The sequence below is a fragment of the Chiloscyllium plagiosum genome, unplaced genomic scaffold (assembly GCF_037043375.1).
Source record: "Chiloscyllium plagiosum isolate Xiang-an unplaced genomic scaffold, Cpla_swu_hap1 HiC_scaffold_4, whole genome shotgun sequence".
NCBI lineage: Eukaryota > Metazoa > Chordata > Chondrichthyes > Orectolobiformes > Hemiscylliidae > Chiloscyllium > Chiloscyllium plagiosum.
In genome coordinates, this window is record NW_028270142.1 from 39742876 (window position 1) to 39767901 (window position 25026).

Sequence of the window (25026 nt, forward strand, 5' to 3'; positions counted from 1 at the left end):
AATGAAAGCATAAACAAAACGTAAATTACTTTCAATAATTTAACATTTCCCTGCAATATAAGGAATAATAGATACAAGAGGTACGATAAAGCATTTCTTTCCAAAGACCCCAAACCTCAATGCAGTCTTCACTGCCAATTTTGTGACAGGTTAATCAGGTGATAGTAGATTCCCCCACCATCTCCATTCCTTAACCTTGTGCCTGCCTGACTGATGAACCAGACTGCAACAAGAAATAAAGTGGTGACATTACTACAATTGAAGTACTATGAGAAATAGTGATGTGAGCCATTAACTATTCAGGAACAGCACTCAGACATCTGGATTGTTATAGCTTTACCAGACAGAGCACGAAAGACACTTACGTACTCTAATCCTTCAGCATGGTACATCAATCTGAATTAATTACTAAATACACCACTATACAAAAACAGATAATATGCTTCAGAAATCTGTTTCCAGGCCAAGTAGGCATATGCTAATTATATAAATTGTAGTTTTACAAATGACAGATGGGATCCTTCTGCTTAGATGTCTACATAACGAAGAATCAGGGCATTAAAAACTATTTGCCAGTCAGCAAAATACTTGGCCTGCAGGATGACATCTTATTAAAGCAGAGACAAGTTTGCAATGCACTGAGATTTTGGTCATCTGGCCTATAATATTGATTTGTAAAAAGACACCGGCTACTCAAAATCACCTGAAGTTTTCAATCGGATTTTATGTAGTCAGAAACATCAAAACTGTTCAATTTAAATGTAAAATATTAGCATAAAAGCTAAACATACTGATCATTTATATATTCTGTTAAATGTTTCTGTCCGAGAGACAGCAACGGCATTGTAAACAAACATATGCTGTACAAATCAGTTACTTTAAGTTTAGTTGGTTTCTTTTAAGTCTGCAAAGGAAATCTCAACTTTTACTATTTCCATCTATGTTCCTTACCTGTGTCAAGAGCACAAACTGTGCAAACTGCCATGGAAGCAGGAAGAGAATGGTTGCAATACAAAATGAAACAAAGGTCCTCTTTTCCACACAGACTTTTCTATGGAAAGGAAAATATGTATAAAATATTTTAGTGTCGACATGAGTGCATGTGCAATCGCAAGTAAAGACAAGGAATTTTCAAACAGAAAGATATAGGTTAGTACCTTAGTATGCGGGTTAAAAGCAGCATCTGCAAAATTAAAAATGGATAGGAGAAGCTCTCACGAAGAGGAGGGGTCCACATGACTCTTGTACACTAAAATGAAAGAACAGCTGCTCAGCATAAAGTTCCTAAGTAATTAAAATCCAATAGCTTATTCAAGTATTCCCATTTACCAAAAAAACTTCTTACATCCCACATGGACAGGAAAAGTAACCTCAATGCATTCCCACAAATAACAAAGGCAGCATTCACCAAGGTGATAGTAATACCTTGATCAATGAAATTTGGAAAATATTCAATTATTCAGTTACCAAAATGCCATGGCAAGATAATAGACAAAAATACAAGAATCTCAAAACGACCAGATTTAAAAGTTAGGGTAAGTTAGAATGTGGAATGGAGGCTACAATCAGATCAACATGACCTTGATAAATGGTAGAGAAGACTAGAACGGCCAAGTAGCCTACTCTGCTCTGTTCCTTCATTTAAATGCCAGACTGTGCCAAATCATGAACCACTCACAGACATCTGTTGCCACCAACCATTGAACAACCTTGCATCAGCCACTATATTCTACTCGGTGCAGCTAACAGTGGCTTCTCAGTTAGGAACTGGACCTCGCCCAACTATTGCATTGTCCTGAACTACCTGCAGGTCATGAAACTTGGTAAGATTCCACACTCCCAAGTTTCTATCCAAAGGCTTGACCAGGCTTCAAGACTTTTTGGTTAAAGTGCACATGCACATCAATGATCACTATGCTGTGTGTCTGCTCGCATGCACATTCTGATTACTGCTCCAGAGCTTAGCACATTATTAATTTAAAAAAAAGATTAACATTTTTGGACAAAAGCAAATTACTGCCCATGTTAAAATAAAAACAGAAGACATTAGAATTATTCAGCAGATGAGACAGCATCTGTGGAAACAATTAATTTTGACAGATTATCATTGTAAAATATTAAGTATAGTTAACTCATTTTCTCTTCACAAAATCTACCAGACGAATAATTCCAGCATTTTCTGCTTTTATTTCAATTTTCTCCTGTTGCTAATTCTCTTTGTACTTAGATTAGTTATTTCATATATTATTCTAATATATTAATTTCACAAGGTAAATTAATATATTAGAAGGCATTAAATTAAAAACTAGCCAAACTCAATGGGATTCCAAGAAGAGTCACTTATCACTCACTATTTCCCCAATTCTTTGGGGTACATATGGTCAGTCGAGGACAGAAATAGGCTTGCTTGGTTCAACCAAATGGTCAAACAGCCTGATGCTTATTGTTGAGGCTCACACGTAAACAAAAGATTTCTTGCATTTGGTAGCACAGGGCAATGGCTTCCTCTAAAACCATTCCCCAACAAGCACCTTCTGGATTGGTGGGACAGGAGATCAATGAGCTGGTAGGAGACAAGGGTTCAGGAAAATAGATAGAAATTTCTGCTTTAAGTGTGGTCCTTAGCAGATTGATCAAAGTGCTAGTGGGCTGGAATATTCTGTCATCCATCTGAGGAAATAGCATGCTGGGAAAAGGGAATTAGAAAATTAGTTAATAACAGATGTTCAGTTTAGTATAGATAATAAAACAAATTAAAATACTGTACGAAGCTGATCCACACTCAGTAAAGAACCATATTAATATTTTAACATTATGAACGGGTTAAATGTTCCTGCATTAAAAGTGTCAATAAATTAACAGTTGTTAAACTAAGATCAGAGCAGGCACAGAAGAGACATGAAGCTCATTTAGCAAATGCTTATTTCTCCTAAACGTTGAAGCATTGTTTCAACATCTGATCTAAAGTTAAGATTTTAATTCTGGTGTTAATGTGATTACAAGAAGTAGACAAATAGTTGTTAGTCTTTTTAACATCAGTTATTCCATTAGTGCATATTTAGCAGTCTCACCAATATTAGTTCAAGTTACTAACATGTCAGTAGAGTTTGCACCTTTTATGAACCAATAAAGGAACATTAGACTCATATATGAAGGCATATTGAAAACTTATTAACTTTTCTGAATTTTCTCTATCTTGGCACAGTAATTCAGACATTTTGTTTAAAATGTTTTGGTTTCACCAATGCTCAATACATACATGACTAATGAATTATTTGTGAAGAGGTTCAACAGTTCTTAGCAAAGCCCCAGTTTGAAAACTAGACATGAAGTTTCATATTCACACACTAGGAGTTAAATTGCCAATCATATTGGAAATAGATATGGAAAGTGGAAGGGTCAGGAAAGAGAACAATACAGTATTAAGGATACTAGCTACAGGCCCTCTGGATGAATTGAAGCCTCAGCTGTCAGAATGGTCAGGATGAACCCACCCACCAATGATCCCAGCATTCGGTTTGAGACAGTTTATTCAACAAAGTAGCAACCTAATGCTGAACAATATCCCTACTACAATGGAAAAAAAATTCAAATACAGAAGTCCTCAGGATAATACTGAAACAAAAATGGAACTTTAAAATAATTTGAAAATCTGTTATGCTTACCTCACCATGGTTAAAAAAAAAGCAAACTACAGTGATCACTCCACCAAACCTGCTCCCACTGCAAAACAGAACAATGATATTAGTTACAACTTCATTCCTCCATTCTCAACAACAAATTTTCATTTTTCAAAGTTTTAGTATTTGTAACCATTAATTACCTTAATGAATCCCTATTCAATAAGATGCAAACAAACAGCACACTGAAAGGTTGCTCCTCAGCCTTGATCTTTTGTTATACCTTTGGTCCCACCTGTTATCACTTAGCAGCAAATCACAACAGCCAACTTGTGGACAGAATGTTACAAAGACAGAAATGAAAATAATGACCAGGATCTCTTATGTTGGTTACATTGTATTTTATCCAGTGTGAAACCAATGATTAAAAAAAAAGGCCATTAGGCCTGACTAATCAGTGACACCACTTTAATTCCTCCTGTCCCTCTTCCCATCTACCATCATCAGTTCAAAAGAAGTAATATTTTGAGCCAAATATGACAACATTGTTTCTCTCTCCACAAGTATTGTCAGACTCAAGAGTTTTTCCAGCACTGTTTTTATGCCATTATTCCTCTTTCATATCCACTTGCCTGGTTTCCTCTAAAGTGCATTGATTTGCTTCAATTACACTCTCTGCACTGAGTTTCACATTCTCATCATTCTTTGAGTCAAGAAATTTGTTTTGAATTCTCTACTCGGTTCCTTGGTGACTATCTCATATTGGTCTACAGCTCCCTCACAACAGAAAATAATCTCTATGTTCTTGTTGATTGAGCAATAAATATTGGCCAGGACACTGAGGAAAACTTTTGTCCTTTATACCCACCTTGAGAAGCAGCTAAGAATCACACACTGTCAGCAGCAAAGTAACTGGTTATTAATTCATGAACTATTTGGGAGACATGGTAGCATACACGATGACTTATGTTTTCTTGTAGTGACTATACCATAATTCACCATTCACAAAATTATTTGAGGCATCTCAGAGATGTAATTGCATTATATAAACATATGGCTTGCTTCTTTTTTGTATTAATTGGTTAAAGTGACTCAACAAAACTGCAAGCTTTCAACTTAATATATTCTCCCTACTCAGTCTTCTCAACCAGTACGTGCACAGAAACATATTAGCACATCAGGTTTTATTTTCAACATGAACTGATCATTCAGAACATGCCAGAAATTAACAGAGGTGCAATTAACAGTCAATGCTGATGTTTACCCTCCAAATACAGATAAAATTCTAATCTTGGCTTCACACTGCAGTTCACCTGCTGTGGGTTGACCCACAATGACATTAGGGAGGGAATTCCAGGATTTTGACCCAGTGACAGTGAAAGATCGGCGATATAAGATCATAAGACATAGGAACGGAAGTAAGGCCATTCAGCCCATCGAGTCCACTCCGCCATTCAATCATGGCTGATAGGCATTTCAACTCCACTTACCCGCATTCTCCCCGTAGCCCTTAATTCCTTGTGACATCAAGAATTTATCAATTTCTGCCTTGAAGACATTTAGTGTCCCAGCCTCCACTGCACTCCGCGGCAATGAATTCCACAGGCTGAAGAAATGTCTCCGCATTTCTGTTCTGAATTTACCCCCTCTAATTCTAAGGCTGTGTCCACGGGTCCTAGTCTCCTCGACTAACGGAAACAATTCCCGAGCGTCCACCCTCTCCAAGCCATGTATTATCTTGTAAGTTTCTATTAGATCTCCCCTTAATCTTCCAAACTCCAATGAATACAATCCCAGGATCCTCAGCCGTTCCTCATATGTTAGACCTACCATTCCAGGGATCATCCATGTGAATCTCCGCTGGACACGCTCCAATACCAGTATGTCCTTCCTGAGGTGTGGGGACCAAAATTGGACACAGTACTCCAAATGGGGCCTAACCAGAGCTTTATAAAGTCTCAGTAGCACAACAGTGCTTTTATATTCCAACCCTCTTGAGATAATTGACAACATTGCATTCGCTTTCTTAATCACGGACTCAACCTGCATGTTTACCTTTAGAGAATCCTCAACTAGCACTCCCAGATCCCTCTGTACTTTGGCTTTACGAATTTTCTCACCGTTTAGAAAGTAGTCCATGCTTGTATTCTTTTTTCTAAAGTGCAAGACCTCACATTTGCTCACATTGAATTCCATCAGCCATTTCCTGGACCACTCTTCCAAACTGTCTAGATCCTTCTGCAGCCTCCCCACTTCCTCAGTACTACCTGCCTGTCCACCTAACTTTGTATCATCGGCAAACTTCGCTAGAATGCCCCAGTCCCTTCATCCGGATCATTAATATATAATGTGAACAGCTGCGGCCCCAACACTGAACCCTGCGGGACACCGCTTGTCACCGGCTGCCATTCCGAAGAAGAACCTTTTATCCCAACTCTCTGCCTTCTGTCAGACAGCCAATCCTCAATCCATACCAGTAGCTCACCTCGAATACCATGGGCCCTCACCTTGCTCTGCAGCCTCTCATATGGCACCTTATCAAAGGCCTTTTGGAAGTCTAGGTAGACCACATCCACTGGGTTTCCCCGGTCTAACCTACTTGTCACCTCTTCAAAAGAACTCCAACAGGTTTGTCAGGCACCACCTCCCCTTACTAAATCCATGTTGACTTGTTCTAATCCGACCCTGCTCTTCCAAGATTTAGAAATCTCATCCTTAATGATGGATTCTAGAATTTTACCAACAACCGAGGTTAGGCTAATTGGCCTATAATTTTCCATCTTTTGTCTTGATCCTTTCTTGAACAAGGGGGTTACAACAGCGATCTTCCAATCATTCGGGACTTTCCCTGACACCAGTGACTTTTGAAAGATCTCAACCAACGCCTCCGCTATTTCCTCAGCCACCTCCCTCAGAACTCTAGGATGTAGCCCATCGGGGCCAGGAGATTTATCAATTTTAAGACCTTTTAACATTCCAAATCAGGATGGTGAGTGGCTTGGAGGGGAATTTGAAGGTCGTGGCGTTCTCATATACCTATAGCCTTTGTACTTCTCAATGGAAGTGGTCACGGGTTCGAAAGTGCTGTCTAAGGATCTTGGGCGAATTTACATAAACTATCTTGTAGATGTTGTGGTTCTGTTCGCCGACCTGGGAATTTGTGTTGCAGACGTTCCGTCCCCTGTCTAGGTGACATCCTCAGTGCTTGGGAGCCTCCTGTGAAGCGCTTCTGTGATCTTTCCTCCGGCATTTGTAGTGGCTTGAATCTGCCGCTTCCAGTTGTCAGTTCCAGCTGTCCGCTGCAGTGGTCGGTATATTGGGTCCAGGTCAATGTGCTTATTGATTGAATCTGTGGATGAGTGCCATGCCTCTAGGAATTTCCTGGCTGTTCTCTGTTTGGCTTGTCCTATAATAGTAGTGTTGTCCCAGTCGAATTCATGTTGCTTGTCATCTGCGTGTGTGGCTACTAAGGATAGCTGGTCGTGTCGTTTCATGGCTAGTTGGCGTTCATGGATACGGATCGTTAGCTGTCTTCCTGTTTGTCCTATGTAGTGTTTTGTGCAGTCCTTGCATGGGATTTTGTACACTACATTGGTTTTGCTCACGCTGGGTATCGGGTTCTTCGTTCTGGTGAGTTGTTGTCCGAGAGTGGCTGTTGGTTTGTGTGCTGTTATGAGTCCTAGTGGTCGCAGTAGTCTGGCTGTCAGTTCGGAAATGCTCTTGATGTATGGTAATGTGGCTAGTCCTTTGGGTTGCGGCATGTCCTCGTTCCGTTGTCTTTCCCTTAGGCATCTGTTGATGAAATTGCACGGGTATCCGTTTTTGGCGAATACATTGTATAGGTGTTCTTCTTCCTCTTTTTGCAGATCTGGTGTACTACCAGAAGCAGCAGATTCAAACCACGACAAATGCCAGAGGAAAAATCACAGATGCGCTTCACAGGAGGCTCCCATGCACTGAGGATGTCACCTAGACAGGGGACGAAACGTCTGCAACACAAATTCCCAGCCCGGCGAACAGAACCACAACAACGATCACCAGAGCTACAAATCTTCTCACAAACTTTGAATATCTTGTAGATAGTACACATAGCTACCACTGTGCATTAGTAGTGGAGAGAGTGGATGCTTGTGCCAATAAAGCAGGCTGCTTTGTCCTAGCTGGTATCCAGTTTGAGAGTTGCTGGGGTTGCATTCTTCCAAGGCAATTGGGGAGCATTCTATCACACTCATGACGTGTCTTGCAGATGGTGAACAGGCTTTGAGGAGTCAGGCGTTGAGAGTTAATCCACACAGTATTGCTAGCTTCTGACCAGCTGTAGTAGCCAGTGTAGTTATATGGGGAGTCCAGTTGAGTTTCTGGTCAATGATAACCCCCAGAAAGTTGGTAGTGGGGGAATTCAGTGATGATAACACCATTGAACACCAAGGAATGGCGATTAGATTGTCTCTTATTGGTGATGGTCATAGACTGGCATTTGTGTGGCACAAATGTTACTTGCCACATGTCAGCCCAAGCATGGATACTGTTCAGATCTTGTTGCATTTGAACACTGATTGCTTCAATGAGGAGTGGCGAATGGTGCTGAACATTGTTCGCCAATGATTGTGCGTCCCCACTTCTGACCTTATGGTGGAGGGAAGGTCATTGATGAAGGAGGAGGCTGAAGATGGTTAGGCCAAGGACACTACCCTGAGGAACTCCTGCACAGAGGTCCTGAACTGAGTGATTGACCTCCAACAATCACGACTATCTTCCATCCTCCTGTGTCAGGTAGGATTACAATCACTGATACCCATTGATTCCAGTTTTGCTAGGGCTCCTTGATACCATACTCCGTCAAATGCAGTTGATTTCAAGGGCAGACAGTTTCACCTCACCTCTGGAATTCAGCACTTTGGTACATATTGAACCAAAGCCATTATGAGGTCAAGAGCGGAGTGGCCCTGGCAGAACCCAAACTGGGCACCACTGAGCAGGTAATTACTGAGCAGGTACTGCTTGATAGCACTGTTGGTGACACCTTTCATTCCTTTACTGATGGTAGAGAGTAGACTGATAGGGCTGATATTGGCTGGGTTGGATTTGTCCTGCTTTTTATGTACAGGACATACCTGGGCAATTTTCCATATTGTCGTGTAGACACCAGTGTTGTAACTGTACTGGAACAGCTTGGCTAGGGCAGTGGCAAGTTCAGGAATACAAGTCTTCAGGACTATCCAGAACGTTGTCAGGGCCTGTAGTCTTTACAGTATCTAGTGTCTCCAACTGTTTCTTGATATCATGCAGAGTAAATCAAACTGGCTGAAGACTGGCACCTGTAATGCTGGGGACCACTGGAGGAGGCCAAGTTGAATCACCCACTTGGCCCTTCTGGCTGAACACTGCCACAAAAGCTTCAGCCTTATCTTTTGCACTGATGTGCTAGCCTCTTCCATCATTGAGAATGGAGATATTTGCAAAGCCTCCTCTACCAGTAAGTTGTTTCATTGTCCACAATCTTTCATGACTGGATGCAGCAGGACTGCAGAGCTTAGATCTGATCCGTTGGATATGGGATCACTGAGCTCTGTCTATCACTTGCTGTTTACGCTGTTTGGCATGCAAGTAGTCCTGTTTGGTGGCTTCACCAGGTTGATACCTCATCCTCAGGTATTCCTAGTATGCCCCCCTGCAATCTCCATTGAGGCAGGGTTGCTGCCCGACTTGATGATAATGGTTGAGTGGGGGATATGTCAGGCCATGAGGTTACAGATTATGCTGAATTCAATTCTGCTGCTGTTGATGGCCCAAAGCAGCTCATGGATGGCCAGTCTGGAGTTGCTAGATCTGTTTGAAGTCTGTCTCATTTAGCACGGTGATAGTGCAACACAACACAACACAACGGAGGTTATTTGCAATCTGAAGGCGAGACTCTTGTCTCCATAAGGATTCTGCAGTGGTAACTCTGGACAGATGTTTGCAAAACAAGTGTGTTTTACTCTCCTGTTGGTTCCCTCCCCACCTGCTGCAGACCCAGCATAGCAGCTATATTCTTTAGGACCTGACCAGCTTGATCAGTAGTTCTGCTGCTGAGTCACTCTCGATTAAGAACACTGAAAAGCCCCACCCAGAGTACATTTTGTGCCCTTGCCATCCTCAGTGCTTCCTCTAAGTATTGTTTAACATGGAGTACTAAATCATCAGCTGAAGGAGGGCGGTACATCGTAATCAGGAGGAGGTTCACCCGCCCATGTTTAAGCGAGTGGGCAAAGATCTGTAAAACGGAATATAATATGGGAAAATGTGGTTTGTCAATTTTGACAGGAAGAATAAAAAGCATATTATCCAAATGGTGAGAAACTGCAGGCCTTGAAAGATACAGAGGGATCTGGGTGTTCTAGTGTGGACTCCGAAAAAGTTAAACATGCAAGTAATTAGGAAAATTACTACTACTGTTAAATGTTACCATTTATTGCGAGGGAAACTGAATACTAAAATAGGAAGTTGAGCTTCAAGTCATTGATGTATGTATTTTTAAAAAGACAGTCTCTGCTTTAATGACTCACTACACTAGGAGCTCCACAGACTCCTCAAGATTTCTGTGCAATACATGTTTCTGCTATCAATCCTAAATCTCCTCTTAATCTAATATCATACTGATGTGTATTTATGAATCTAACCAGACATGAACAAGTGGAGGATACAATAAACATAATCAAGGTGAAGATTAACTCTCACATATGGAGCTGAATGGAGTGCACAAATCATAACATTTAAATTAAAAGTTAAAAACTTTTGCTTTCAATTCACTAAAACAGAACGAAAACAGCCACATCTCAGTGGTGTTACGATCCTAGATTGATCGAATAGGAGCATCACCTTCTGGTGCAGTTAAAAATATCAGCCCTAGCCAATCCAAGAATGGATTCAATTCATTCCATACAACTAAACCAATAGAAAGGTTAATTACAGCATCAATATCAAGAAATACTCATCACCAGGCATGCCACAGCTGAAGCATACACCCATCAAGAAAAGCATGTCCTATTTTCATATAGTCTTCCCTTTATTCACCTTGCAACAAGGGAATGTTTACATTTTACATAGATTAAGTTCTTGCAGAGGCCACTGTTTGCAAATTGGCTACTGCATTTCCCACAGTATAATAGCGACTACACTTTTACACTTAATAGAAGAAATATTGCAGTCAAAGATACGCTTTGCACTTCAAGTGCTTCCTAAGTCATAATGTGAACCTTAATTATTTGATGATATTCACATTTTATGCTGCACAAAGTGCATGTCACAAATCACATCACAAAGGATGATTCTATTTATTAGTCAATACATTCTGCTCCAATCATTTCAAAGTAAAAAGCCAGATTACAGCCTGGAATCTCTTGTTTTACCGAAGTGGGGGAGGGATTAATTGGGGTGTTAATTTGTTTACAACATGGCTAAATTTTCCATATTGCATTTGTCAATTGTCAATTCAAATATCAAATGCACTGAATTTAAGAGCATTCTAAATGTGTTGCCTCCCCTCTGGCTAATCTTTCTACAGCTTCTTTTTAAATACAATGGAGAGTTTAAATAAATAATGTATTAGGGTCAGTGAATTCAATCTAAGAAGCGGATTTGCAGCACAGGAATTAACAGGGAGAGTTCCGGGTGTAGAGTCCTGGAAAAGGAATTAATTTTCAGCAGGTAACAAAAATCATGTTGGTATTTCCTCTGGTTGTGCAAAATATTCAACAGTTCATAGACTGAAGTCTCATGAAAGTAAAATTAACCAACATGAGAAAAGAAACTTTCTTTCCCCACCACTGAACTTCATTGTGTTTTAACAATAAAATGGTGATTTTAAAAAAAAATGATAATCTAGAATATGCCTGAAAGGATGGTGAAAATAAATAACAGTCAAAAGGAAACTGAATAAATATTCAAAAAGAGAGAATCTTTTAGGATAATTTTGTTTTTTTTGGGGAGGGGGAAGAGAGGAAAAAAAAAGTGAGGAAGCTGGGGGAAAAAAAGAACTGTTTCCACTCCCAAAAGAATTGACACAGGCCTCCTTTCCTGCCCTATGATTATTAGGCACAATTAATAATTTAAAATCTCCTACACTGACTTTTTTTTAACATCAGTGTGTAAAACAAAGATAGAAGTTTGTCAAAAATGAAACAGCTTCATTGTTCCCTTTAGGTTTTTGGAGTTTTCAAAGTTTTAAATTCTAAATCATTAAAAACGTTTTTCTATTGAAAACATTAGGAGGGCAAAATGCATCTGCCATGTTAGATGCATTATAAATCTGCACATGTGCTTTGTTTTGTTTTGTTTCACAGCAGACAGTGGAAGGAAGACGCAAAATTAAAGAGGAGTTGTGATGAGAATGTGGTCACCAACAGGAGATTGGGAAAGTGGGAGGTAAAATGTAAGGGAGATGAAATCTTTGAGGAAGAGGTCCATTACGGCTGGTGTGGAGGCAAAAGCAGTAGGTGAAAGAGATGGGATCACAGGAAAAACAAATGAAAATCATGGGCTGTTTTATGCTTGGAATAACCTTGGAGTAACAACAGAATTTAACAAAGAAGAGGACTGGAATAAAAGTCATGATTTTATCAAATTTCACAGTTGGTAACAAAGCTAGTTATGTACCAATTGCCTCAAATCTGCAGTGATCAAATGCAAAACTCACTGTAGTAACATATGCTGCAAAGAGATATGCAATTTTACAAGATTTAAACTATTGCAATTGCCAGAATACAATTTACAAACAGCAATGATACATTTTCTGTACATTTAATGTCTACAGATATTTATTAACAAGAATTTTTAGAAAGCTTTCAAAGGCTGTTATTGGCTATCTTGAATTCAGTCATTGGCCGATTGGGCCAATAAGGCCCCTAGATATTGGTTCATTTACAAATGACTTAAGTCACTCCAACCTTGCAGTGCAACTGAAAACATTTAAATCCCACCTGCAAACTATCTTGCAGTATGCTCACTTTATAAACAGTACTGCATTATCTTCTTACCTCAAGTATGTTCCGTAGAGGAAAAACAGAGACATCATGAGCCCATTTAAAATAAAAACAAATGTTACATAAAAGTAGGCAGGGTCTCCCATTCCTATTAAATAAAAAAAAATGCTTTAGATCACTACCTAAACAAACATTTAAAAACAAGGAATAAAGATAGTGTCAGACATTCAGAACTTGCCTTCACAACTCTCCACAGGGCTGAAGCCCTTTCCTCGGTCCACACGCCAACATGTTTTGGTTGAAATGCCAAGGAAGTCTGCAACAGTGATGTAAATACGATACCAGCTGCCGAGTACTACCTACCCAGAGAAGAAGTCAGGTTTTCCCCATCATGTGTGTCAATTTTAAACTAAATATCATGCCACATTGTTGTTACCAGCAATAGCACTGAAGACACTAGACTTCTAAATAATAAAACACTGATAATAATGTTATTATGCAGGTATAAATTAAAATTGACATTCGATGGAGACATACAATAATAATTTATTAATGAGGCAATAATTATTGTTTTTAGTCAAAGGGTTACTTTAGTTAATGTTTAAAGCTTTGACCATGTAGTCAGTAATAAACAAAATCAAAGCATGTGGGAACCACAGATATAGAGAAATTAATAACAAATTAGACATACAGATTGTCAAAACTAGCTGCATAGAAGGACTGTGTGAAACAAAGATAATGTCAGACACATGGATACTGAAGTGTTGGAATTGTTAATATGTACACTGTAAGCTATATAATATCTGAAGGTCTTCTGTAAACCACTAGAGTGAACTTTACACTTAGTTTAAGTGTAACTATTACACTATCACCTTTTCTCCTGAAGCCTCCTGAATTTGTCAATCACAATTAAACCATCAATTCCAGCTGAGTCAGAAGATGGTGGGTTTGCATCATTAGGATCTGAGCAAAGAAACCAGCTTGATACTACAGTCTTTGGAGATATGACAAGGGTGAAGGGTGCACAAGATTTATCACAAAACATGATGTGCAGTAGAGTTCTGAATCAGTTAGTTTGTGAAGTTTGTTAGGCTGAGAAGAGCAGAGAAAGAATACAGCACAGGGAGACAATAAAAAAACACCTGAACTACTTCTTCACTTTCACTTTGCCTAATTAAACACTTGTCCTGCTGAAGTGACTGATGTAATATTTGTTTTGGTTTGAAATTAGGTATCAACAGATAACCTACCTCTGGATAAAGATTGAATCGCTTCAAGGTGTTGATAACCAAAGGATATTCAGTCAATCCATCATTCATTATGTTACTTAAACCTTCACAATAGGAAGGCGCTTCAATGATGGTCTTAAAGAAAGAATAATACAAGCCCTAAAACGAGAAAATATATTTGCAAGCATTACATGATAAGTGCAGACTGTTCCCTAAACAAACAAAATGCCAAAAGATTACATTCTTTTCCAAAGCAATCCATCAGAATTCTATGGATAAATATTTCCTGCAATGCTACAAATTTTCAATTTGGTAATAATTTCCTGACGACTCCATTTAATCGCCCTTCCTTTCTGCACTGTAGCTTCTAACATTTCCATTGTTTTGGAAGATAAGGGTCAACAAAATTCTACCTATTAAAAAGTTCATTCATGTGATGTAAGCATGGCTAGTTTGGCCAGCATTTACTGCCCATCTCTAATTACCCCTGAGAAGGTGTTAGTGAGCTGCCTTCTTGAACCACTGAAGTCATGTGCTGTAGGTAGACCCAGAAAGCCAGTGTGCTGGGAATCCCAGGATTTTTTGACACAACAACACTGAAGGAATAAATGATGTATTTCCAAGTCAGGATAGTGATTGGTTTTGAGGGCAACATACAGGTATTGTTGTTGTTACCAGGTTTCTGCTGCTCTTATCTTTCTGGATGATAGTGGTCATGATTTTGGATGGTTTTGTCTAACAGCCTTGCTGAATTTCATATGGTTTTCTTTCTCAACATGAACAGAATTCATTATTACATCAACAGATGATGGATAGCCTCTGTTCAAAAGGATAGATAGATATACATTCTTACAAACTGCAATCACATCTGTGCTATCACTTCTGTCCAACTGTAGCAAAGGTTTGCACATGACAATCTGGGAGAGTTGTACATCACACAGCATCCACAATGGGCTTCACTGTTCTTGGTTCTTCTTCCTTTGCCCACAGAGATTAGTAAAAGCTGAATGCTCCTAAATATTTCCAGGTTGCTATGTGTTAAATGTTCCCCAATTAACATCCTTGAACATATTCTTCCATGGCATCTGATGAGACGAGAAGCCAATTTCAACATTTATAGCCAGTCGATGATTAGAAATACCAATAGCAAGCTCCTGGTTGCTTAGTTTCATTAATGACCTTTGTCACAATAACTTATTTCAACTAAGTGAACAACAATGAAGTAAACTGCTTCCATTTTCAGGAACTACAAATACATGGGTAGTGGGGAACACAGCAAGTGTTAGCGTAGATAACAGTGACAAAACAGCAATACATTGGAAGCACAAAGATCTATACCCATAACACTCAATTCAAACAGAAGCTCAAAATCATAAAGGGGAATCACCTTCAATTTTCCCATTTTAATTATAATATGGTGGCACATCAATCTTCAAATGCAACTTCAAAATGCAACCTTAAGGATGCAAAATTATTCTTTGCAACCTTTCATATTTCACAAGCACAATTCTCCTGCTTCTGTAATGTGGTGGGTGCAAAATACAGGAGACTTGGAGCTAACAAAGTGGTTCCCTTCACAGAAACCCAGTACAGTATATTTTAGCAGAACAGCAGAGACTAATAGGGTTAGAAATAGGGTCAGTCAATGGCAATTCCAAAATTTCAGAGCACCAAATATCAGTTACCTCATACCCTGGCTGCTATTTAGCTGACTCATCTGGCTAGGTGAAGAATGGTAGCCTACTTATACTGCAGTTCCAGAGCTTCATCAATAATGCAGATCAAATGCTTACCATCTCAGTGCGAAAAGCCATTTCCCTTTCTAGCGTTGAAAGGTGAGAGAAATGTCGATTATTTTCAAAAAGACTAGATATATGGTACCTAAGGTAAATTAGAGCAAAATTAGAATGTTCTCAACTCTGGAAGCAATGTTTAAAAAATATTCAATAAAATTGCTGTTGATTTAGCAGACATGTTAATTCGAATGAGGATCTAAAATTTGAATTTAGGCAACAAAATATGTAGATTTTTATTATAACAAAATGGTTTCTCAATTTAAAAGAATACTATAAAATGGCCTGTGAACCATACTGCTGATTTGCAGAATTAAGTTGCAGTTCAAAGATAAGAAGACAATAGAGTTTTCAAAAGATGAATACTAACACATTAATTGACCATTTGAACGACCTTGAACCAGTACATGGCATGACAATTTACATAAATAAGATATCTTTTAGCATAGAATACCATTGGATTAGCCTGTCTTCAATCATATCACCTTATTATGGTTGTTTGGACCGTTCTTATAATTAAGAACCTTTTCCAGGAAAGGTCATTGGAATAACTTGCTGTAAATCATGTCACCTTATTATATGTGATTGGTCTTTCTTGTAATTAAGGCTGTACTATTTCTTAAAAAAACATATAAATAATGTGTAATTTTCAAGTGTAATTGCACAACTTCACCCCGGAATACGGAAGCTTCAATCTTTGTTATGCTGGACAGAATAAACTAATGAACCTTGCTTTTTGAATAGATCGCATTTGTCGATTCCTTTGACCAATCTTGAACCAAGAGGCCCCTCTTAAGGGGACGCAGATCTTCACGATCACTTGTCCTGTAACTAACAACCTTAGAAATATGAGCAGGTAGAGACCATACATATCCACGAGCCTGAAGTGCCATTCAATAATATCATAGCTGAAACTTCTACCTTCTTGCCACTTTCCTGTCTATCCTCATATTTTGATTCCTGAGACTATAATTACCTAATCAATTTCAGACCTGAATGTACTCAGTGACTAAGCACTCACAGCTATATGGGATAGAGAATTCTAAAAATTCATAATGCTCAGTGAAGAAATTTCTCTTCATCTTAGTGCTAGACAGTGCCCCCCCTTGAGGTTATGATATCTAATAACCAGACCCTCCAGTGAAGGGTCTTTCAGTATCTATTCTGTCAAGCCATCTAAAAATGTTTTAAAAATCTAACTGGTAAATGTTTTCAAACAATATATTCAAAGCTCCAACCTCATATGCTGGAAGATAACTATAGAGAACTGAAGAAAAGTAAGTAACTGAAAGCAAGCACATTATGTCCCCAGGCTTGATATGTACATGAGGTGGAAGAACTGGTTTTGTTTGTTATATGGCTGAAAACTATGGTCTATTAATTTAAGCAATTCAGATGGATAATACTCTTTAGCCACTTGATATCATTATTTTAAAAGGACATAATGGAGCATCTTCCCTGACAACATCTAGCCCATTTTCCAGTAACTAAGTTGATCAACAGGTTGGTAACAATGTGAATATAAACCATTCCCGAACTTTGCCCTAAATTGGTTTCTCACATCATGTGCGCTTTACTTTTGTTCTCCAATCTAGTTAAACCTTGAAGATTATCATGAGAACAGATTATCTACATTTATCTCACTGCAGGTACTTACTGTCCACAGACTTATTGCAATAGTGACTACATTTCAAAAACATTCTGGGTCAGTTTGAAATCATTTCCATAGCCTCTTTCATGTATATTTATTTTTGTTTCACATTTGTCAAGCATGAAATGCCTTTAACAAATTGACACTGATCTCTTGATCAACCATGCTTGCATGAACACTTCCTAATTTTATTAGGAATTAAGCTTTAAGAGAAGACCTTCAGGTATTATATTGCTTACAGTGTACATACTAACAATTCCAACACTTCAGTATCCAAGTGTCTGACATTATCTTTGTTTCACACAGTCCTTCATGGGCATTTTCTATCTTGCTCAAAGCCTTAGTGTGACTTCTATGCAACTAGTTTTGACAATCTGTATGTCTAATTTGTTATTAATTTCTCTACATCTGTGGTTCCCACATGTTTTGATAATTTTGCTTATTACTGACTACATGGTCAAAGCTTTAAACATTAACTAAAATAACCCTTTGACTAAAAACAATAATTGTTGCCTCATTAATAAATTATTACTGTATGTCTCCATCAAATGTCTTGGTTTATGTTGAACAAAGGAAGTACATTTTGAAACATCCACACTGACTACTAGTCCTCTCACAAAAACTACCACATCTCACTTCTATTGTTTCTAAGTATTTAATAAAGATATTTTAGTACATTAATTATCTTCTCTGTTCATTATGCATTTGGGTTCCTGAGAATTTAGACTTCCTCCCTGCCTATCCGTCTTGTTCTGGTGTTTTTCCATGCATTGGGCTCCTTTCCAGGTCTCTCGGTGCGCCATTCTCTTTTTATGCTGCAGCAGTTTAAATTTCTCCCAATTCTCTTAAGTCTTCTTATTTTCCCACTCCAGACTTCATTCAAAACAAATTCCCAAACTTAATTTAAACATATAATTGGGACAAAATTTAACTTGTGCTTAATTTGACAGCATCTCACTAAAATTTAAAAAATGAGATTTTTATTTAAAATGGACATTGCCTCATAAAACGTTACACAACCACCTATTGAGAAACAGAACAAATGTCAGCACTACTATGTTTAACCGTGTGTTGTAACAAATTTAAGTAGTAATTGCTGTGGGAAAATAGTATCTATTTTGAATAACTTCACATATCCAAACCCTGTCTCCCCAAAACTCCTGGAAAAGCAAATGAATTGTTAAACTGGCATTCAAACACTGTAAAATACACCATCAGCTGATACTGCCAGTTCTGATAACCCAGTAATAAAGCTATTCCTTTACTATACTCTGTATTCTTCTCACTTGGCTTTTAAAAAAAATCTTCAGCTAAATGCCAACTATTTCATAAATACTGCTTTTACCTATATAAAAAAAACGCAAACTACCTAATCTGTAAATAGTTTGTGCTATTTCTTGAAACTTGCTAAGCTTACAGAAGTGAATACTTGAATAACACCATGGAAATTAGTCTCCACCTGATCCTATTCCTTAGGTTAAGTAACATAACTTATGCACAAGGGTCCTAACAAATTGCTTTGTCACATTAAAATTATTCAAAGAGCAAGTCAACTGTTTTATTAAGCCAAAACTCATCCAATGCAAGACATTAGCAACTATTCTCCAGGTTAGACTACCTAAAACTCCAAAGCAGATGTCTGCAAAAGAATCAATTAACACTTACCAATGTAAAATTCCTGCTATGATAGCTGTAAAAGAGAAAAGACCAGAAGTAGGTTAAAAGTGAAAGGACTTAAACTATTCCTAAAATTTGCAGACGCCTGTCTTCTCAAACATTCGACATAATATTTAAAAGCTGTGTGGGTTGCAGTTAGTAGCACAGGAGATTTAGAACTCAGAAGGAAGTTGTTTAGTCCATCATGTCAACCAACAATATTATCCAGTCTAATCCATGTTCCAACCTGTATACAAGTGTACATCCAAGTCATTTTTTAAAAATTGTATTGCTGGTTTTGTCTCATCAACCTTTAAAGCAGTGAAATCCAGAATCCCACCACCCCTCCAGTGAAAATAGATCACATTCTCGCAAACATTTCACCAATAACTTTTAAACCTATGCCCGATTATTGACTATTCTGCCAATAAATTAAGGAGTAGTAAGACTTGACATTCCCTTTAAGCCATGTGGCCACTCAGACTCCATGCACGCTGATTGGTGCGCAGATACATTGATCAATGGCTCCAGAAGCCACTGCCACACTCAAATCTCAGGAGATCCTCCATCATTGAGGAAGGATGTTGTTGAACTTGAAAGGGTTCAGAAAAGATTTAAAGGATGTTGCCAGGGTTGGAAGATTCGAGCTATAGGGAGAGGTAGAACGGACTGGGGCTGTTTTCCTTGGCGGCAGGTGGGGAGAAAGAGTCCAGAACTAGAGGGCATAGGTTTAGGGTGAGAGGGAAAAGATATAAAAAAAAAACCTAAGGGGCAACTTTTTCACACAGAGGATAGTGTGTGTATGGAATGAGCTGCCTGGGGAAGTGGTGGAGGCTAATACAATTGCAATATTTAAATGGATGGGTACATGAACGGGAAGGGTTTGCAGGGATACGGACTGGGTGCTAGGGTGGGAATAGATTGGGTTGAAATATCTGGTCGGCATAGAAGAGTTGGTCCGAAGAGTCTGTTTCCATGCTATATAGCTCTATGACTATCTATTCACTTCTTTTCTCCTCTCTCCCAGTTGCATGGTGGATTCTAATTTCTCCACCATTTGTTCTCTCTTAATCCCTCCCATGCATTTTCACTTCCACACTTAAAATTCCGTCCCCCTTCCTTATTACTAACAAGATAATGGTGCCAACTATTATCCCAACCGGTTCCTTGCCCCGTTGCTGTCTCATTTCCCTCAATTAACAGCTATTTCCCCAACTCTCTTCATATTCAGTGCTGCTCTCCAGTCCCTATTTTTTTTAAAATTCCAAATATTCATCCCCCCCCAAACAACCACAGATTCCTCTGCCTTAAAAATATCCAATTCCTACACTTGTGCCACCTTCTGTGGCACTCAGAAAAACTCATCTCTGCCCTAAATGGGAATGCTTAATTGTAAAATAGTGGTCCAAGTTCTGGACTCGCCTGCAGGAGGTACACGCAGATTTTGAAAAGAACAAATGTAATCTATCAAAAGGAGAGAGAGGGCAAGAGACAATACAGAGAACTACAGACTAGTTAGCCTATCATCAGTAATGGGAAAAATGCTACAGTCTATTATAAAAAATGTGAGAACAGAACATTTGAAAAGCATTAACAGAATTAACAAAGTCAGCACCATAAGATGCTGGGCAGTAGCAGGTGGGTCAGAGAGCTAAGCAGTTCGAAAGGACAAATCATACATTGGCCTACATTGCAGGAGGATTTGAGTTCAAATGTTGGGATGTTTTACTGCAGTTGCACAGGGTCTTGTTGAGAGCACATCTAGAGTACTGTATGCATTTGCACCCCCTAAGAAAAGGATATATTTGCCATACAGAGTGCAACAGAAGTTCATTAGATGGAATTGCAGGACTGTACCATGAGAAGAGGTTAGTTTGACTGGGCCAACATTCACTGGCATTTAAAAGAATGAGCGAGGATCTGATTAAAATATATAAAATTCTAATGGGCTGGACAGTCTAGAAAACAGGGAGAATGTTTTCCCTTGTTTTGGGAGTCTGGAACTGAGGGATACAATATCAGGGTATGGAGTAGATCATTTAAGGAGATGAGAAATTTTTTTTTACACTCAAAAAAGACAGTGAACCTGGGAAATTCCCTACCACAAAAGGCTGTGGAAGCCAAATTATACAACATATACAAGAGAGAGAGAGAGAGAGAGAGATATTGTTTTGGATTTCAAAAGCAAAGGCATAGAGATAGTGTCCCATGACACTGAGATAGAGATCAGCTATGACCAGGTTGAACTCCTGCTTCTAGTTTCTACATTAACAATCTAGGAAACTTCTTTTCAACAGCTTTCTTAAATCAAGAGACCAAACTCTCTCATACTCGAGACATGATCTTACAAAGAACACTATAACTGAAGCATAATATCAGTTTTAAATGTTCGTCCTCATTTTAAAAGGACATCGGATTATACTTCCTAATGACTTTCCGCGCCTACATAAAAATGTACAAGTTTTTGTAACTCATGCCATTAAACACCCCCCCCCCCCCCCCCCCCCCCCATGGAATTCTGCAGCCGTTCTCTGCATGTAATACTTGGTTTTTATTATCTTTGCTAAAATGAACAATTTTCATCCTTTCCCCACATTATACATCTGACAGGTTTTTTGCCAACTCACTCAACTAATCTATAATCGGCACACAATATTTGTAAGTGCCGTTCGCAATATGCTTTCCTACCTATCCACGAATCATATTCAAATCTAGCTGCGCCTTCACTCCCCTCATTTAGGTAACTGATATGAATTTGCCAAAGTTGAGACTCCAGCACAGATCCGTGCAAGACGCCATACAGTCAGTCAGAAAAAAAAAGCCTTATTTTGCAAATTCTGCTTTCTGGAAGCCACTCAAACTTCAACTCATGCTGTGCATTACCCTTACAGTATCAGCTCCTTCTTTGCACAATAAACTTTCATAAGGCACCGTGTAAAATTTCCCAACTCCTCCCGATTCACATTCCACCACCACCCCCCTTCCAGCTCCCCGCATCCCCAACCCCTCACCCAGGACTATGGTAGTCCCCAAACTGCTCAGTGCCGAGTCGGTGAGTCCTAGCGGCCCTCGGATGCCGGTTACCCATTTGCCGGATTGTCCCACAGCGGACGGTTTATTCTTAGGGACCGCACACTCCTTTCGGCGCTCCCGCCGTGGGCTGGCAGCTTTGGTTGCGGGCCTGTTCCCAGAAGGCGGGCAACGCTCCTTGTCCTCGGCCAGGGCACGGCCCCGGCTCCAGCTTCGGGTCTTCACTGCCATATCGGTCCGGCCAGCCTCACACCCCTCAGTGCGCCTCCTGCTGTTGCCGGGCCGAGGCCCAACCTGAGCCTCAGGCTCTGATTAGCGGCTGAGGCCGGAGCTTCGAGCTCTCTGGGCCGGCGAGAACATCCACCGTCACCACGGCAACATCATCAATGACAAGGACATCACAAGCCAGCCAAGAGATTCCGAGCTCTGAAATAGCCAAGTCAGCCAGACCTCCCAGTCTCCGCAAACAACCCAACCCATCCACTCTTCTCCTAGCAACCAGCCGCTTCCTAACAACTGCCCTCCTCTTCGTAACCAGGCTCCCCCTAACAACTATCATCCTCCTAGCAACCAGTTGCCCTTAGCAACCAGCCTCCTCCTAACAACTGTTCTCCACTTAGCAATCAGTTGCCCCTAGCAACCAGCTGACCCTAGCAACTAGTCTCCTCCTAGTTGAAAGCCTCCCTTCCTCAGCAACCGGCCTTTTTTGTCCAGTCCAGAATTTCAGTTCAGCCTCACTCCCCTCATACTGGAATGCCCAGTTTAAATCGAGCTTCTTCAGATGCCTCTGAAGTTGGGACACAATACAAGACAGTGTGAAGGGTGAGAGCATACTTCATTCACACTTAATGCACAGGCCAAAGTTTGTGACTTAAATATACACCAAGCATAAAAACCTGGAAACAGGAGGCCATTCAAGACTGTGGGATATAGGTAAAGCAGTGTTGCTTCTACATACATAATTGCTTCTGCAAGTTGATGAACTAACCTACACCATTGTATAATTGTTTCAGCCAAGAGCTGAGTTATCAAAAATTTGCATACAAAGATGAAACTATATGAAGGTGTGAGATTATAGGTAAAGCAATGTAAATTTCTGCAAACATAATAGCTTATGCAAGGTAAATGAACTAACACCAGTGTATAATCGTTTCAGCCAAGAGCTGAGTTAACAAGAATGAAAACTATGTGAAGAAAATATGTAATTGCTTTTGCATTTGCTAAAATGTGCATGCAAGAATGAAATGTACCTGCAAACAATGGAAGATGTTACAGACAAATAGATAAGGTGCAAAGAACATTGAGTTATGCCAACTCGGCATATTGCCCTCATGTAGGCATTGAAACGAGCCAAGTTAGCTGCAAATAAGGGATAGGGTAAATAAGAGTAAGGGTCACCTGGCTTGGAGTAGGGGGAGAAGTAAACAAGGGCAGAGCGCAGCTAGGCGGGGGCAGAACACAATAAGGAATATTAATAGGTTTGACACTTAATATGTTAGGCCAATGAGATAAACGGGGAATTACCAAGAAAGACTCAATTAAACTGTATAAATTGTGGAGTAATTTTTGGATCAGGGTGCCTACTTATTAGACACCCATCTTGCAAGAACATTTCAATAAAATTCGCTGCTTCAGAATTTGACTCGGACTGAAATTTATTATATTGTGAGCTCTGTTTCTCGCAAAGGGAATACATAATTGCTTCTGCAAGGTAATGAACTAACTTACACAACTGTATAATTGTTTCAGCAAAGAGCTGAGTTAGCTAAAACATGTATGCAAACAATGGAATACATTACAGACAAATAGATAAGGAGAGAAGGAACAGAGAAGGAACATTGAGTTATGCCAGCTTGGCATATTGCCTCACGTAGGCACCAGAACGAGCCAAGTTAGCTGCAAATAAGGGATAAAACAAATAAGAGTAAGGGCCACCAGGCTTAGAGTAATGGGAGAAGTAAACAAGGGCAGAGCGCAGCTAAGCAGGGGCAAAATACAATAAGGAATAGTGATAGGTTTGACATGTAATATGATAGGCCAATGAAGTCAATGGAGAAGTACCAAGAGAGACTCAATTAAACTGTATATATTATGGAGTAATTTTTGGATCGGTGTGCCTACTTGTTAGACACCCTTCTTCCAAGAACACTTCAATAAAATTTGCTGCTTCAGAATTTGACTCGGACTGAAATTCATTGATATGTGAGTTTTGTTTCTCACAATTTGGGCACTTGTCCGGGGTTTCCATCATCGCCAGTGGGGTAGGCACCTTCGATGGCTGGGAAGACACATCCCGTTCCCTTTAGAGTGGTCCCGTGTTCCTCGGCAGTGGGTTCCCCCTTCTGGTTGTCTGGTCGAGATCCAATGAGAGTCTATCTGAACCAGGCGAAAAGGTTGTGAAATAGGAAATTTAAGTAGGCACAGGGAGATGTTGAGCCAGGCAACTCTGTGCACAGACCAAGGTAGAAAAATTGACTTTTAAGTACTGCCCTGGTGGCTGGGATTGAGTTCTAGTAGTTAATAAGGGACTAACAAAGGAACTCAATATGGGCTGTGCCGAGGGTAAAGAAAAAGCCTCCGGGAAAAAAATGGAAATGGAGGCTGGGTCCCTGACAACATACCTCCAGAAGGTCCATTGGGCAGGATGTTGTGGAATTGGAAAAATAATACTTGTACAAGGGAAAAGATAGGAAAAAGTTGATTAAATATTGTTGCTTTGTATGGAATAAGGAACCCATTCTTCATCCTGCTGTCTTCTGGCCAAAGTATGGGTTGGACGAAGACTGGGTTTGTAAATATTTGAATTTACATGTCAACAGAAATCAGCCTTTCAGTCAGGAGGAATCTGATTATGCTTCGTGTTGGAAGGGCTAGTAGCTGAAGGGCTGCTGAGGGTACACTTTGTAGCTAAATCATGGCCAGACATCCAGAAAAAGATTCAAAAGATAGAGGGGTGGAGTGGGAAGCCTCTAGGTTGTTGTGGGAAGCTCAGAAAGTGTTTGTGAGATATGGTGTGTGTGTGAGTGAGAGAGAGAGAGAGAGAAAAAAAGAGCTGTACAGCTATTAGAAAGTTTAACCCTTTGT

The 25026-nt window shown here is 39.6% G+C and overlaps 1 protein-coding gene across 2 annotated transcripts in view; it reads right to left on the bottom strand.

Annotated features, from left to right (window-relative positions):
• dpy19l1l (dpy-19-like 1, like (H. sapiens)) overlaps positions 1-22325 on the bottom strand; it is an 80702-nt gene extending 58377 nt beyond the window's left edge. For both annotated transcript variants that reach the window (XM_087986181.1, XM_087986180.1), the window contains exons 1-9: positions 21924-22325; positions 18922-18946; positions 15606-15693; positions 13830-13971; positions 12822-12938; positions 12638-12731; positions 3666-3723; positions 1158-1249; positions 952-1051 (exon numbers count right to left, since the gene is read on the bottom strand). In XM_087986181.1, the coding sequence (XP_087842307.1) occupies positions 952-1051; positions 1158-1249; positions 3666-3723; positions 12638-12731; positions 12822-12938; positions 13830-13971; positions 15606-15693; positions 18922-18946; positions 21924-22173 (966 nt within the window). In that variant the 5' untranslated portion in view covers positions 22174-22325. The remainder of the gene's footprint in view (positions 1-951; positions 1052-1157; positions 1250-3665; positions 3724-12637; positions 12732-12821; positions 12939-13829; positions 13972-15605; positions 15694-18921; positions 18947-21923) is intronic.
• Between the last annotated feature and the right edge of the window lie 2701 nt (positions 22326-25026).